At 65.1% G+C, this 13,593-nt stretch overlaps 1 protein-coding gene across 2 annotated transcripts in view; it reads right to left on the bottom strand.

The window, feature by feature from the left end:
- LOC117640949 (ubiquitin carboxyl-terminal hydrolase 48-like) overlaps positions 1-13,593 on the bottom strand; it is a 46,177-nt gene that overhangs the window by 18,540 nt on the left and 14,044 nt on the right. For both annotated transcript variants that reach the window (XM_034378039.1, XM_034378118.1), the window contains exons 16-17: positions 11,695-11,807; positions 964-1,118 (exon numbers count right to left, since the gene is read on the bottom strand). In XM_034378039.1, coding sequence (XP_034233930.1) covers positions 964-1,118; positions 11,695-11,807 — 268 coding nt within the window. The remainder of the gene's footprint in view (positions 1-963; positions 1,119-11,694; positions 11,808-13,593) is intronic.

Raw genomic sequence — 13,593 nt, 5'->3', positions numbered from 1 at the left:
CTCTCTCTCTCTCTCTCTCTCTCTCTCTCTCGCACTCATGCGGCGTTCGGTGGGGGTGCGACAGAGACGGAGCGACGGACCGATTCTCCAGAATTGGCCGGGCTGGTGCAGCACTGGTGCAGCAGGTTGGCTGCAACGGGACCCCCTCCGCGGCAAAGCGCAGCCACAAAGCGCACAGCCAGCCGGCCAGCCCCGCGGGGCACATTGGGGCCCATTCGGGCCCTTGGGGGCCCTTGGGCCCCATTGGGGGTAAAGCCGAGCCGAGCCGTGCGCGGCCTAACGCCGAATGATTAAAAGCTAAGTACAGGTCGGGCCGGCGGGGGGCGCTGTGGCTTCACCGTGCTTGGCCGTGGCGCTATGGGCCGCTCAAACGAGGCAGCCGGCCCGGCCCGGCCCGGCCCGGCCCGCATCCACCGCGGTAACCTATCATTGCAATTCCTTTGTTCCCGCAAAAATGACTTCATAAACGGCGTCGGCGGAGCGGCGGGGTGGCGCGGCGGGCGAGGGCAGCATCCTTTAACGACGCAGCGCTAACAACTCAATCCGGAGCCGGAGCGTCGGCGTGGCCAAGCAGTGCCGCGGCCAGGCAGGCGACTTGATCGACGGCTGGTCCGGGCGTCGTCGTCGAGGTCGTCGTCCACACGCCCTGTCTCTCTGCACCCCTCCGGCCCGCCCCACAGTGGGCCAGAAGACCGGTGGAGGCGGCCAAAACTCTAGACGCGTTTTGAGCTCCAGAGTCGCTAAATGGGACTCGAATCGACCGTGTGACCCCACCAATGGATTGCTCTCCGAACGAGGAATCCATTGAAGGGGTCACACGCTCGGTTCGAAACCTTCTTAGCGACTTGGGAGCTCGAAACACGTCTGGAGTTTTGGCCGCCTCCACCGGTCTTCTGGCCCACTGTGCGCCCCACGAGTGCGAGAGAGACGGGGCCGCCAAGCCCTGTTCGGAATCAGACGTACCTGGAACTCTGGGTCGCCGGACGTGTCCATGGCCTGCGTCGAGTCCACCTTGGTCTCGTCCGCCACGCGGCGCACGAAGATCTTGGCGCGCTTGTAGGTGCACAGCGCCGCCTGCTGGGCCTCGCGCCGCGACTCCTGGCACTCCTCGCACACCACTGCAACAAAGAGGAAACACACGCGTTAAAATCCGCACTCACCAACACAACCCTTTCCTCCTCGAAACAGAGCAGCACGAGGCTAAGGTGAGGACAAACGAGCCGCCTTCTTCTAGTGGCGCGGAAACCCGCGCGAGGGACGCACGCGGCCATCAGCCAAGACAAATTCCTCCCAATTTTTACCCCTAAAAAAATTGTGTACTTTTTTTTTATCCGCCGCCACAACAGACTGACAGTCAGAAAGACAGACAGACACCAGCGGCACTTTGGCAGCCGTGATTCGGCCTTGTTAGCCCCGCCAAAGCCGCGGCCGCCGACTTGACCCGCATCCCTCCGTGTAGGCCGTGCCGTCGGCCGGCGGCCGCTCCGTCCCTGTCGCACTCATGAGGCGTCCCGAAGGGGTGCGAGAGAGACAGAGCGACGGAAGCGCTGTTCGGAGGCACCAGACGGCCGGCCGGCCCGCCCCGCGATACATCACCGGCTCAAAAATCAGATATTTCCTTGCGGCCGTGATGGTGGCGGGGCTGGCGGGGCTGGCGGGGCTGGCGGGCGGTGGACGCAGAAGCAGCGCCGCGAGGGAGCGACGTGAAGGATGCGGCCCATTTGTAGCGCCGCCCGGCGCCTCTAACAAGCCCCCGGGGATTAGCTTTTACATTTTGCAAAGCAGACGGACGGCCCGCTTGCGCTTGTCGCGGACCGCGCGAACCGGACAGCGCCGCAGGCGTGGCCAGTGTGCCGCGTGGCCGCGGACACCATCCAGCCCCTCGCCGTCAAAGGTGGGCGCGGGCGCGGCCAGGACACCGCGTAGCCGTGGCCGCGGACACCGTCAGCACCTCGCCGTCAAAGGTGCGCGCGAGCAGGGTGAGGAAACGGCGTGGCCGCGGACAACGTCCAGCACCTCGCCGTCAAAGGTGCGCAGAGTGGCGGCGGCGGAAAAAGAGCACGCCGTCGACGCAATCGGCACACACAATCAATCAGGCTCCTTCCTCCTCCCTGCGGTGACGTCACGTCACCACGATGAATGAAGAGTTTGGCCGCAAAGACGTCGTCGACGTCGTCCTTCGATTAGCTGGCCGTCCCCCTAGGACCACCGCGCCAACGCCTGCCTTGCCGGCAGCCCTTCCCTGCCTGAATGGACCACACGTCGCTCACGGCAGAAAGTGGCAGGGTCACGGCGACGGGGAGGGGAGGGGAGGGGAGCGTGGCCCACTAATACCAAAGCGTTTGTCACCCTCCAGCGCGCCGAGGACGCCGAGGATCGTCCGGGGCTAGATTAGTCCACCGGAGGAGGTCCGACCACTAGTCCAGCCCGGCCTCCACACGCCAGCAATCGGGGTGTAATGCGTACTCACGCACACACACACACAGTCTGACTCGCACACTCAAAGCACGACAATCACGGAGAGCAGAAAGGCGCGCCCAAAGAAGGGTCGGCGACGGACCGCTCGTGTCCGAGACAGCGCGGCGAGCGCGGCGGCGACGGTGCTGGATGTGGCACTTGGCCGTGTCAAGCGAAATATGTCCGCGATCAATCCTGCTTAGCACTGCCGCGGCCTTGCGGGGGTGTTGGTCTGCCCTGCTTTCTGCCTACCGGCCTGCCTACCGGCCTGCCTACCGGCCTGCCTACCGGCCTGCCTACCGGCCTGCCTACCGGCCTGCCTACCGGCCTGCCTACCGGCCTGCCTACCGGCCTGCCTACCGGCCTGCCTACCGGCCTGCCTACCGGCCTGCCTACCGGCCTGCCTACCGGCCTGCCTACCGGCCTGCCTACCGGCCTGCCTACCGGCCTGCCTACCGGCCTGCCTACCGGCCTGCCTACCGCTGCCTACGGGCCTGCCTACCGGCCTGCCTACCGGCCTGCCTACCGGCCTGCCTACCGGCCTGCCTACCGGCCTGCCTACCGGCCTGCCTACCGGCCTGCCTACCGGCCTGCCTACCGGCCTGCCTACCGGCCTGCCTACCGGCCTGCCTACCGGCCTGCCTACCGGCCTGCCTACCGGCCTGCCTACCGGCCTGCCTACCGGCCTGCCTACCGGCCTGCCTACCGGCCTGCCTACCGGCCTGCCTACCGGCCTGCCTACCGGCCAGCCCACAGCGGTGGCACCACCGCCTAGCCCTGTCTGGCCGTGTCGCCGTCATCGTGTACGACGTGCACCAGTCCAGCTCCACCCCGTGTCCGTCTTCTCTCTCACGGCGAGGTCCGGCCTGCACGTCGCCTAAGAGCGCCAGACCCCTGCGTGATCACCGCACGTCTTCGCTTCAGAGCAAAGACGACGACAACCTACTTCCTAACATAACAAAACGAAATATAGACATGCACAGGGGCAAGTTTAACACGTTCACTACGAAACGAGAACGGCGTTCCTTGCCGCGATTTCCCATCCCTTTCACTTCGGAGTGAACGTGCTAAACGGGATGAAATAAACCGGACGTCACATCGATGCACCTCCCCAACCGCGAGACTCAGGCGTGCCGTGCCCGAGGCGTGCCCGAGGCGTGCCCGAGACGTGCCGGACCCCGCGACACGCGACTCGCCTCCCTGCCTCGGTAATTCACAGCTTTCCGTTTTTTATCCCCTTTTTTCAGTCGTTGTTGCTTCCATACTGTACCACCCAGAAGAGGAGGGAGACGAGTACGACGTGTGTGTGTAAATTTAGTGTCCCCTCAGTACAACAGCGGTGCAAATGAAATGAATAAATGAATGCATGCATGCATGAATGAATGAGTGAATGAAGCGGTCCTTCAAGAGTCCTCCGCACCGGCCGCTCCGAATAGTCATGAGCCGCTCGTTCGCACCGAGCCCTCACTTTCGTCATGCCGTCTCTCTCGCACACACTGGGCATCCCGCAGGGGGAGCGAGAGAGACGGAGTGACGAGGCACTGTGCCCGTCACGGAAACGGCGAAAGAAACAAAGCCAGGCTGCATTGCCGGGCTCACAAAATCCGTTAGGTTGCGTAAAGCCTTGCGTCATTGACGTATGAACCCGAGCGAGGACCGAGTGGGACCGAGCGGGGCGACGCGTCGTCTGCTGCGCCGCACCTGTCGCAGGGTCCCGGCGCGTCCCACCCAGTGCACCGCCCGCCCTCCTTTTTTCCCGCTCCGCTCAAACAAGCCGCCTTTTCCCTCCCTCCTGCTCGCTGCGGGGCCGCGAGCCACCGCGAGCCGCGCGACGGCCGGACGTTGGACGTGGCCGCCGAGTCCATCCCATCCCAGCGCCCTCAGCACCAAGCAGTGCGCCGGGCAAGCCAAGGCCGGACCAGGTCGTTTCCGAGAACTCCCCGCGCCGCGCGAGTTCGAGCAGCTAGCGCGGCCCCACTCCACTGCCGTGGCGCTACCGCGCTGCCGGATCGAGACATCACCGTGCGCGGTCCGCGCTGATTACAGCCCCAATTGGACGGGCCGGAGGGCGTCGTCGCTCTGTCTCTCTCGCACTCTACGGGACGCCCCATGAGTGCGAGAGAGACAGAGCGGGGACGGCGACCCACCGGGTCGTTAGGTCGGGCTGCTTAGCGCTGCCCTTCGCCCCGCCGCCCCGGCACTCTGGCGCGGCAGACCGATTCCGAGAGTCGTTTTCGTCGCTCTGTCTCTCTCGCACTCACGGGGCGTCCTGTAAGGTGCGCGAGAGACGGAGCGACGAGAATCACTCTCGGAATCAGGCTGCAGGTGCCAGTTACTCCGCCATCACCGGCAACCCCTTGGCGGGGCGACTCAGCGCCGCGCCCCGCGAGGCCGCTCTGCCGCCCTCGGCGCCTTGGGCCGCCTTGGGCCGGAACGGGGCGACCCGACCAAGTCGGAGCAGGGCGAGCCGAACCGCCGCCACTTCTTGCATTGGTCATTATTGGGCAGGCGCTAATGCCTGGTCGCCACACAATTCATTAGCCGCGCGCGGAGGACGGCGACGGCGGAGTCGCCGACCAGAAAGAGGCACTCCACCACCTTGGCGCGCCGGCGGCGGCGTCGTAGGTTGCCGCTTCCACCGCCACCGCGGCGCGGGGTGGTTTTTTCCAACCCCCCCGCTCCGGCCGGCCCCGTGTGGCAACGCTAGCCACGCTATCAGCTATCAGCACGTGCTGTTGGTACACTGACCGAGTAGCCGCGGCCCTTATTAATCGCAGTCGTTAATCACTGCCGGCCTCGCCTCGCCCCGGCCGGTGCGGTCCAGTGCTGCTACTTCTTCTGCCCCCCGCTGCCGGCCCCGGCCTCTAGCCCCGCCGCCGCGCCACGGCCCCCACGGCCCCCGCGGCCCCCACGGCCCCCGCCGAAACAAAACAAAATCATGACGGCCCGATACTACCGTGCTGCCGAGCACTGCCCAGTCGCCGGTGCGCCGCAGGGACGCCTCCGAAAGCGCGAGGCGGCCGCCGCCGGCGTCCAGCACGACGGCCAGCACGACGGCCAGCACGACGGCCAGCACGACGGCCAGCACGACGGCCAGCACGACGGCCAGCACGACGGCCAGCACGACGGCCAGCACGACGGCCAGCACGACGGCCAGCACGACGGCCAGCACGACGGCCAGCACGACGGCCAGCACGACGGCCAGCACGACGGCCAGCACGACGGCCAGCACGACGGCCAGCACGACGGCCAGCACGACGGCCAGCATGACCGCGCCGCGGACGCGTCCCCCGCGCGGCCCGCCTCGTGCACCTCGTGCCGCACGCACTTCATTTCCTCGGCGCGCATCACCATCCCGCTACAAATTAATTAATTGGCACCATGGGAGAGCTTCCACTCCACTGCGCGGCGGCGGCGCGGCGTGAAAGGGCGGCCGCCGTAAGAAGCGGCTCCGTGATGCCGCGTGCCGCCGCCAGAGCGGCGAGCACCAATCCGGCGGCCCGGGTTCAAATACCGGCGGGGGCCTTGAGCGGGCGGGGCGCGCTCTCGCACTCCCGGGGCCTCGCCGCCCGTGTGCGGGTGCGAGAGAGACAGGGCGTCGAAACGCCGTTCGGTTCGGAATCGGCTTGCCGATGGCATGGAGCGCACAGTGGGCCAGAGGACCGGTGGAGGGACACGGCCACAATTCTAGACGCGTTTTGGATTCCTTCGTTCGGAGAGCAATCCAATGGGGTCACGTTCGGTTCGAGTCCCATTTAGCGACTCTAGTGCTCAAAAGGCATCTGGAGTTTTGGCCACGAGGACAGCGGTCGAGGCGCACGGCGAGGACAGCCAGGACAGCGGTCCTGGACAGCTCTGGCCACCGAGAGGAAGCGTGAACGTTAAAGAGGGAAAGGTACTACGCTTGCTAACGCACACGCGCACACACGCACGCACGCACACGCTCCAGCTGGACACAGCAGATTCGAAGAGCAGGCCGCAAGGGGAGAGGGAGGAGGCGGGGCAAGTATGAGAAATCGCGGTGGCGGCAGCAAAGACGCGGGGCGGGGGTCCACTCCTACTTGGCTACAACCAAACGCATTATGGAATAAACTATAAATCTTGGGGAGCAAGGGGTCAAGCCTAGGCGAGCGAGCGGCCGGGCCGGACCGGACCCGACCGACGGGGGGAGGGGGAGGGGGGAGGGGAAAGGCATGATAAAGGACGCCAAACTCTACGAGCGGGAGAAGGGGAAGGGGGAAAGGGAGAGAAGCAGATCCAGACGGCGGCGTCAACGCCACACGCATCAGAAGCGGTTGCCTAGGCCGCGGGGGTGGCGGCCCGGCGCCCCGGGCTGGACCGCGACTTGCACCCTGGGCCTCGCTGCTCCGCTGGCTCGCCCGGCTTGCCAGTAATTAGGAGGAATGGCCCGGCATATCACACGCCACGACGCCCTGGACCGGCCGCCCGGACCGCCGTTTTGATTAATATTCAATTTCATTATTAATGTACAGGCGGGGCAAAAGCGGGCCATCTCGGCCAGTGGTGTAGTCAGTAACAGTGGCTGGCGGGGCCGTCGTGGTGGCGGCGGCGGCGCACAGTGGGCCAGATGACCGGTGGAGGCGGTCAAAATCCAGACGCGTTTTGAGCTCCAGAGTCGCTTGTATGGGACCCAAACCAAACGCGTGACTCCACCAGGATTGATCTCCGACAGAAGAATCTATTGATTGAGTCACACGTTTGGTTCGAGCCCTGGTTAGCGACTATGGAGCTCGAAACGCGTCTAGAGTTTTGGCCGCCTCCACCGGTCTTCTGACCCACTGCGGTGGGCGGTGGGGCACGGCTGCGAAGCCAGCGACAGCCACCCCCGATATCTGAATCGCAGAGGCCTCTTCCGAATCGAATGAATAATACTCGGGAATCGGGCGGCGTTACCCATATTCACGTGTGGACACCACATGCGAGCAGCTTGGAGCCCTTCCGGAGGCGCTGCCGGGACATAGGGGCGGCGACGAGGACGGCGTCGAGCACGGTGTCGACGACGGTCACAGGAATGCAAACTTAATTACACCAAGTTGACTTGCAATCTCCCAGCCAGCTCCACCGCGCGGGGTTGGGCGGGGCGGGGCGGGGCGGGGCGAGGCGGGCCAGGGCGCGGCACCTCGGATGGGGCACGTCGGGCACGTGCATCGCGCAATCTAAGCCCATTACAAGGCGCGGCTAGGCGCGGCAGCAGGACCGGGTTCAGCGTGCAGGGCGGAGTGGCGGGACGAGTGGACGAGAGGACGCGGAGTGGCGCGGCGTGGCGGGGAAGGGGTAGAGCGGGCACCCCTGGCGCTCCCCCACCCCTTCCCTTGCGGCGGCGTCGCTGCGCAAGACAATCGCCTCGGCGATAATTTACAGTGCTTAATAAAGCAAGCAGGGCGAGGCCGGCGAGGCGTCGCAGCGCGCCGCAGCCGGTGCCCCCGTCTCCGTCCCACACATGGAGATAAAACACAGGGCCAACAATGCACCCCGCCGGGGCCGGCGGCCTTCCCCACGCCGACGGCGGCGACGGCGGCGCCCTCCTCAGCCTCGGCGGCCTCGGCGGCGGCGAGGAGATTCGTCTCATTTGCGCGGCGTCTTGTCTTCGACTTGAGGCGCCGCCTGGAATGTTAGCGCCGCGGCGCCATACGTCTCCTCGGAGGGAGCGGCCGGCGACACACACACACACACACACACACACACACACACACACACACCTACACACACACACACAAACATGCCTCCGCGACACTTGCCATCAAATGCAACACAGTGCATGCATAGCGCCAAACGGTTGCGAATAAATCTCGAGGGAAGTGGAAGCGCAGCTCGGCCAGCCCTTGACCGAGCCATTGACCCGCCCAACCCAACCCGCCCGCGTCGCCCTCACAGGTGTGTTTTAAAAAGCGCGACCGCCCCCGCCGCGCCCGCCGTGCCCGCGGCGGCCGAGCGGACATCTGCTTGACTGCGCTTCTTGCGCCGCGCCCCACCGCCGCCCCCTTCCCTTCCCAGCAGATTAATCCCAGATTGAAATCCCTCGTCGTTGGCCGGGCCAGCGGCAGCCAGCGGCAGCCAAATCTGGCCATTGCAATCTTGTAAGGTGGCCCTGTTTTTGGGGGGTGGCGCGGCTGCGCAGTGGCCGCTCTTTGCATATGCACGCCACGGAGACGCGGGCCTTGGGGTCCGAGGGGCGCCGTCCTGGTCGGCCCCGGATCGCCCGCCACGCGCGCCTCCGTCAAGATCCCCGTGCGCCTGTTGCGTCGGGGCGCACAGAGCTTATCGGGGAACGACTTCTGTTTGCGCGGGGATCAAGCAGAGGCCCGAGGCGGCAGGCGGCCCCAGGCACGCGCCGCACCCTCCCCGTCGACGGCAGCGCCAGCGTCGCCGCTCCGTTCAGGTGCGTGATCTTGGCAAGGCGCGCGGCGGCATGGCGGCGGCATGGTCCAGTGTCCCAGCGTCTTGGCGAGGGCGGGAGTCGCCGGGGGGTCCGGAGTCCTGGTGGGCGCCGCGGTCGGCGGCGCTCCTTCGCTCCCCCGAGTCGAGGTCCCCTGTCCACTCGGCTGCACTCCATTAAGCACAATCAAGACGCTGGCCATAACTCATACAAGTCCGCTGTGCGCGCTGGGCGCGCTGGGCGCCGCCCGAGGAGGCCAAGTCCGCCAGGGGGCTGCGGGGCTGCGCGCTGCCTAATTGTTTACGGATTGCGATTGCAAGACGCACGGCCCGGCCGGCAGCGCTCTATTGCGATTCACGGCGTCCGCGCCGTCCGGGTCGGGCTGGGCGACACCCCGGGCCGCGCAAAGCCAAGGGCGGCGCCCTTGTCCGGACACGGGCCGGGGCCGCCGGGCCGCTGCCCCGCCTTGCGCGCCGCGCTCCGCCTCTTGAGGTCGAACTAAGTTTATCGACGGCGTCTGCGGGGCTCCTTCCCGCCCTGCTGCGCGCTGCTGCGCCCTGCTTCGCCTTCCGGTGGCGTGCCCGGCCCGGCCGGCCTTTTGGAGCCCTGCCATCAACACGGCACACCCGCTGTGCGGCGGCAGAGCAGACGACGCGGGCACACAACACAACACAGCGAGCGGGGCTGGGGCTCGGAACTCGGAACGGGGCGGGGGCGGGGCCCAGGCGCGCCGCGCGCACGCCGCTTAGAAACGCATCAAACATTAAATGCCGCCGGCCGCAGCCTCGCCGCGCCGCGCCGCGCCCCGCGTTCCGCCCCGCACACGTGGCGCGCCATGTTTCATATATCCTTCCCTCAGGGGACGACGCGGCCGGGGTGCCAACGGAGCCTCGCTAAACTTTGATAAGTCTTTGGTCCGCACATGTGCTCCTGCAACACCCCGCCCCGCCCCGCCACGGCTACTTTACAGTCGGGCAGCGCGCTGGACTGGAGGCCGGACTCCAGCGGACTCCAGCGGACAGCCCGCTGCCCGGCCACCTGGAGCACGCCGCCGACGGCCAAAACACGACTAACTCGGCGGTGCCACCGCGCAGCCGGTGTCTCACCCTCGCCGTCAAGCCACTGACGGCCAAATGCAACCACCTATTCAGCGACTAATTGTTGCAGCGCTTGCCGCAGCACGCAGGGCACTGCGAGTTCGGCGGGGGCCTCTCCGAGGGGCCGTGGCGCTCCGCTCCGCGCTCCGCCACCAGACGATCGGCGACGACCCCTGCAATTTGTTTATAACAGAGGCGGGCCGAGCGAGGAGCAGCGAGGCGGCGCGGCGAACCAAGTTAGATGGGCCCCGGGACGGTCGGGACGGCCGGGGCGCGGCGAGGGCTCTTTAGGGCCTCGTTCGCCTCCTCGTCGTCGTCCTTTTATTGTGTCGGGCCAAGCACCGCGCCGCGCGCAGCGTCTCGATACGGGGCAAAAGGATTCGCGACGTCGGCGTGGTGCGCCGCCCTCGCCGCCGCCCCCGAAACCCCCCGAAGCCCCCCGAACCCGGCGCGCCAAACGCTTTTTGGCTTTGACTGTCGGCAGATCCGCTGGCCGAGATTCGGGAGCCAACCCCGGCCACCCCGGCGCCGTTTGTGGCCGAACAACAACGCGACCGCCACCACCACCAAGGCGGCGGCGTGGCGGCGTGGCGGCGTGGCGGCGCGGCGGAGGGGCGAGGCGAGGCACGCGGAGGGCATCAGCTTTCACACGAATCAATTATCAACGGACTGCAAAAAGGTGGCGACGGCGATGGCCATTTGATGAGCCCCGTGACGCGCGCGGTTATCACAACCACGACGAGCAGCGCGGCGGCGAGCGCGGCGAGGCAGCAACGCGGCGGCAGCGCGGCGGCATGCAAATTCAATTCAATTAATGCCATCCCGCCACGGCGCGCTCGGCCGGGCGGCGGCGGACACGGGCGCGCCGGTTTTTGTGCGCGGACCCGCGAGGCGAATTCGCAAAACGGGAGCAGCGGGGAAACACGGCGCGGCCAAGCGCGCCCTCGGGCCGTCAGCTGGGCCGCTCCCACCCCGGCGCCTCGCCTCGGCCCGCCCCGGCCCGCCCCGGCCCGCCCCGGCCGTGCCGCGGGCCGGTAGTCGAACCGATCAACACGTGTTGATGCGGGCGATTGATCGGATCCCGCGGCCGGTCGGTCACGCGGCCCAGTCACGGCGGGTCGCCGATCGTGTCGATTTGTCGAACACGCGGCCCGATCGGCGACGCCGCGCACGCCGCGCCGAGCAGTGAGGGGTGAATCACTAGTGTACTCATATGTACAAACATGCCCGTACTCAGTGTAGTCACAAGTTAAAATTTGGCTAAATTTGCTAGTTTTAAGTAAGATTTGGTGTTGCGTGTTGTCTGAAACTCTAAATAAAGTCTTAAAGCGTTTAAAATTGTGAAATTTATGAGTTTTTTCAGGTGTACACTCTCATTCCAGGAACGTGACATCACGTTGAAACGAACGTGACAAAGTGTCACGTTCGTTTGAGCATTGTGTCACGTTCGTTTGAATGTGAACGAGCTGATTTTCGGCCAATTCACACCCAAACGAATGTGACACAATGCTCAAACGTGATATCACGTTCCTGGAATGAGAGTGTACTCACCCTTACTCATGTACTCATGTGTACACCAGAACGCTGAGTCATTCACCCCTCGAGTGTCGCCCCTTCCGGCGGCGTCGCCACGCTGGAAGGACTCTCCGCGTTCGCGCGGTCAAAAAAGGCGATCGGATTCACTGAACGGCCCCCGGTGAGGATCGGTCGAACCCGGGACCGCCACGACGGCGACCTGCTTACCTGGGCTGAAGGTGACGTCGCCGGTGAGCAGGTCTCTGGAGCCGGAGAGCTGGTGGTCCACCGAGTAGAACGACTGCAGCGCCTCCCACTCGGACGGCCACACGAGCACGAGCCTGAGGCACATAAACACGCCACTCCACGTTAGGGCAGTCACAATAACAATAAGAACAACAACAAGATAAGAAAAACAACAAGATAAGAACAACAACAAGATAACAACAACAACAACAACAAGATAAGAACAACAACAACAACAACAACGACGACGACGACGACGACGACGACGACGAACGAACACGGAAAGTAAAAATATGATTGTTGTTGGCAACAATCTGGTTTTCGGTAACAAACTATGGTTATGGTTTTAGGTAAAAATCTGATTTCCTCTGAAAACTTCTGTCGGCCGTCCGAGGCAGTCCGGGGCATGACACAAGCGGGCCGCCGTCGTCGACGTGCTGACGAGGCCCGAGGCAAGCGGCACGCGTGGCGGCGCTAATTTTCAGGCGGCGCGGCAAGCCGTTGCGCCGTGGCGCCCTGCCGGCGACACAATTGATGGCCAAATGATGACAACAATCATCGCCTGCCTCGTCTCTTCTTATTTCTCGCAGTCGTGGCGTGGCGTGCCGTGGCGCGCCCAGCCATCTGCGGTATGCAAATCATCGGCCAAACAGCAAAGCAACCCCTCCGGCCCGCCACGCGCAAACACACACACCCACCCACACACAGCGGCGTTAATCTGTTATTAAATGTCACCACACAAGTGAGGCCCACAAAGGCAGGCAGCTTCATCGCAGCAGCCCGGCGGTGGCCACTAGGCGGTGGCGGCGGGGGAGAGGGGGGGGGGGGAGGAGGAAGAAAGAAAGAAGGCACGCGAAAAGAGGGCGAGGGGAGGGGACAAGATAAGGGGTGACAACCACCAGAGGGCGCGACGGGCGCGCGCGAAGAACCGCCAAAACAAGCAACACGCAGCGCCGCCACGCCACTGGAATGCTGCGAATTTATCACATCTTCCGCCGGCAAAGCGAAGCAAGTCGCCGAGCAGCAGATAGCCGCAGCGGCAACGCCAGTGTGCTTCCAAGTCGCAACAGACTTGCATTCTCAGCATACCGACCCCTGCCAAGACGCTGCCGGCCAAGCCTTGGGCCAAGCCGAGCCCCCTGATTTCACACACACGCTAGCAGACAACCCCATCGGGGTCGCGACGCCCTCGGGCATGCCCCAGCACAGTGGACCAGAAGATCGGTGGGGCCGGCCAAAATCCCGGGCGCGTTTTGAGCTCCAGAGTCGCTAAATGGGACTCGAACCGAACGTGTGACCCCAACAATGGATTGCTCTTCGAACGAGGAATCCATTGGTGGGGTCACACGTTCGGTTCGAGTCCTGTTTAGCGACTCTGGAGCTCAAAACGCGTCAAGAATTTTGGCCGCCTCCGCCGGTCTTCTGGCCCACTGTGCCTTGGCCACCGCCGCAGCCCGTTCATCCCAAAAGGAGGATGACTCGTCGGGGACGTGCAAGCAGATCGGGAAGGAGCGACACCATTAGGCGGTTCAAAAGAAAGAGGGCCCCGCGACCCCCGGCGGCGGGGCCTGGCCTAGCGCCCCGCGCCCTGGCCACGCCGCCGACACGAAAAGGGATGTTTTAAAAAGCATTCGCCGGACGACGCGAGTGCTGCACAAGGACAAAAAGGGGCCGCACCACTTGGCCGTCCCTCGGCTCGACCGCCAGGGCCAGGCTCTAGGCCAGGCCGAGCGGGGCGGCGCGGGGCGGCAAGGAAAACACAGCGCGCCGAGGAAAAAAGAGCCCGGGTGGTTATTTAAACAGCCAGGCATATTTGCATAAAGGAAGAGCTGCTCAGTGTCACAAAGCAATCAAGGCCCGTCGGGAGGGGAGGGGGGGCGG

Source organism: Thrips palmi, unplaced genomic scaffold (assembly GCF_012932325.1).
Source record: "Thrips palmi isolate BJ-2018 unplaced genomic scaffold, TpBJ-2018v1 HiC_scaffold_1, whole genome shotgun sequence".
NCBI classification, from domain to species: Eukaryota; Metazoa; Arthropoda; class Insecta; order Thysanoptera; family Thripidae; genus Thrips; species Thrips palmi.
This window is presented reverse-complemented; position numbering and strand designations above follow the sequence as displayed.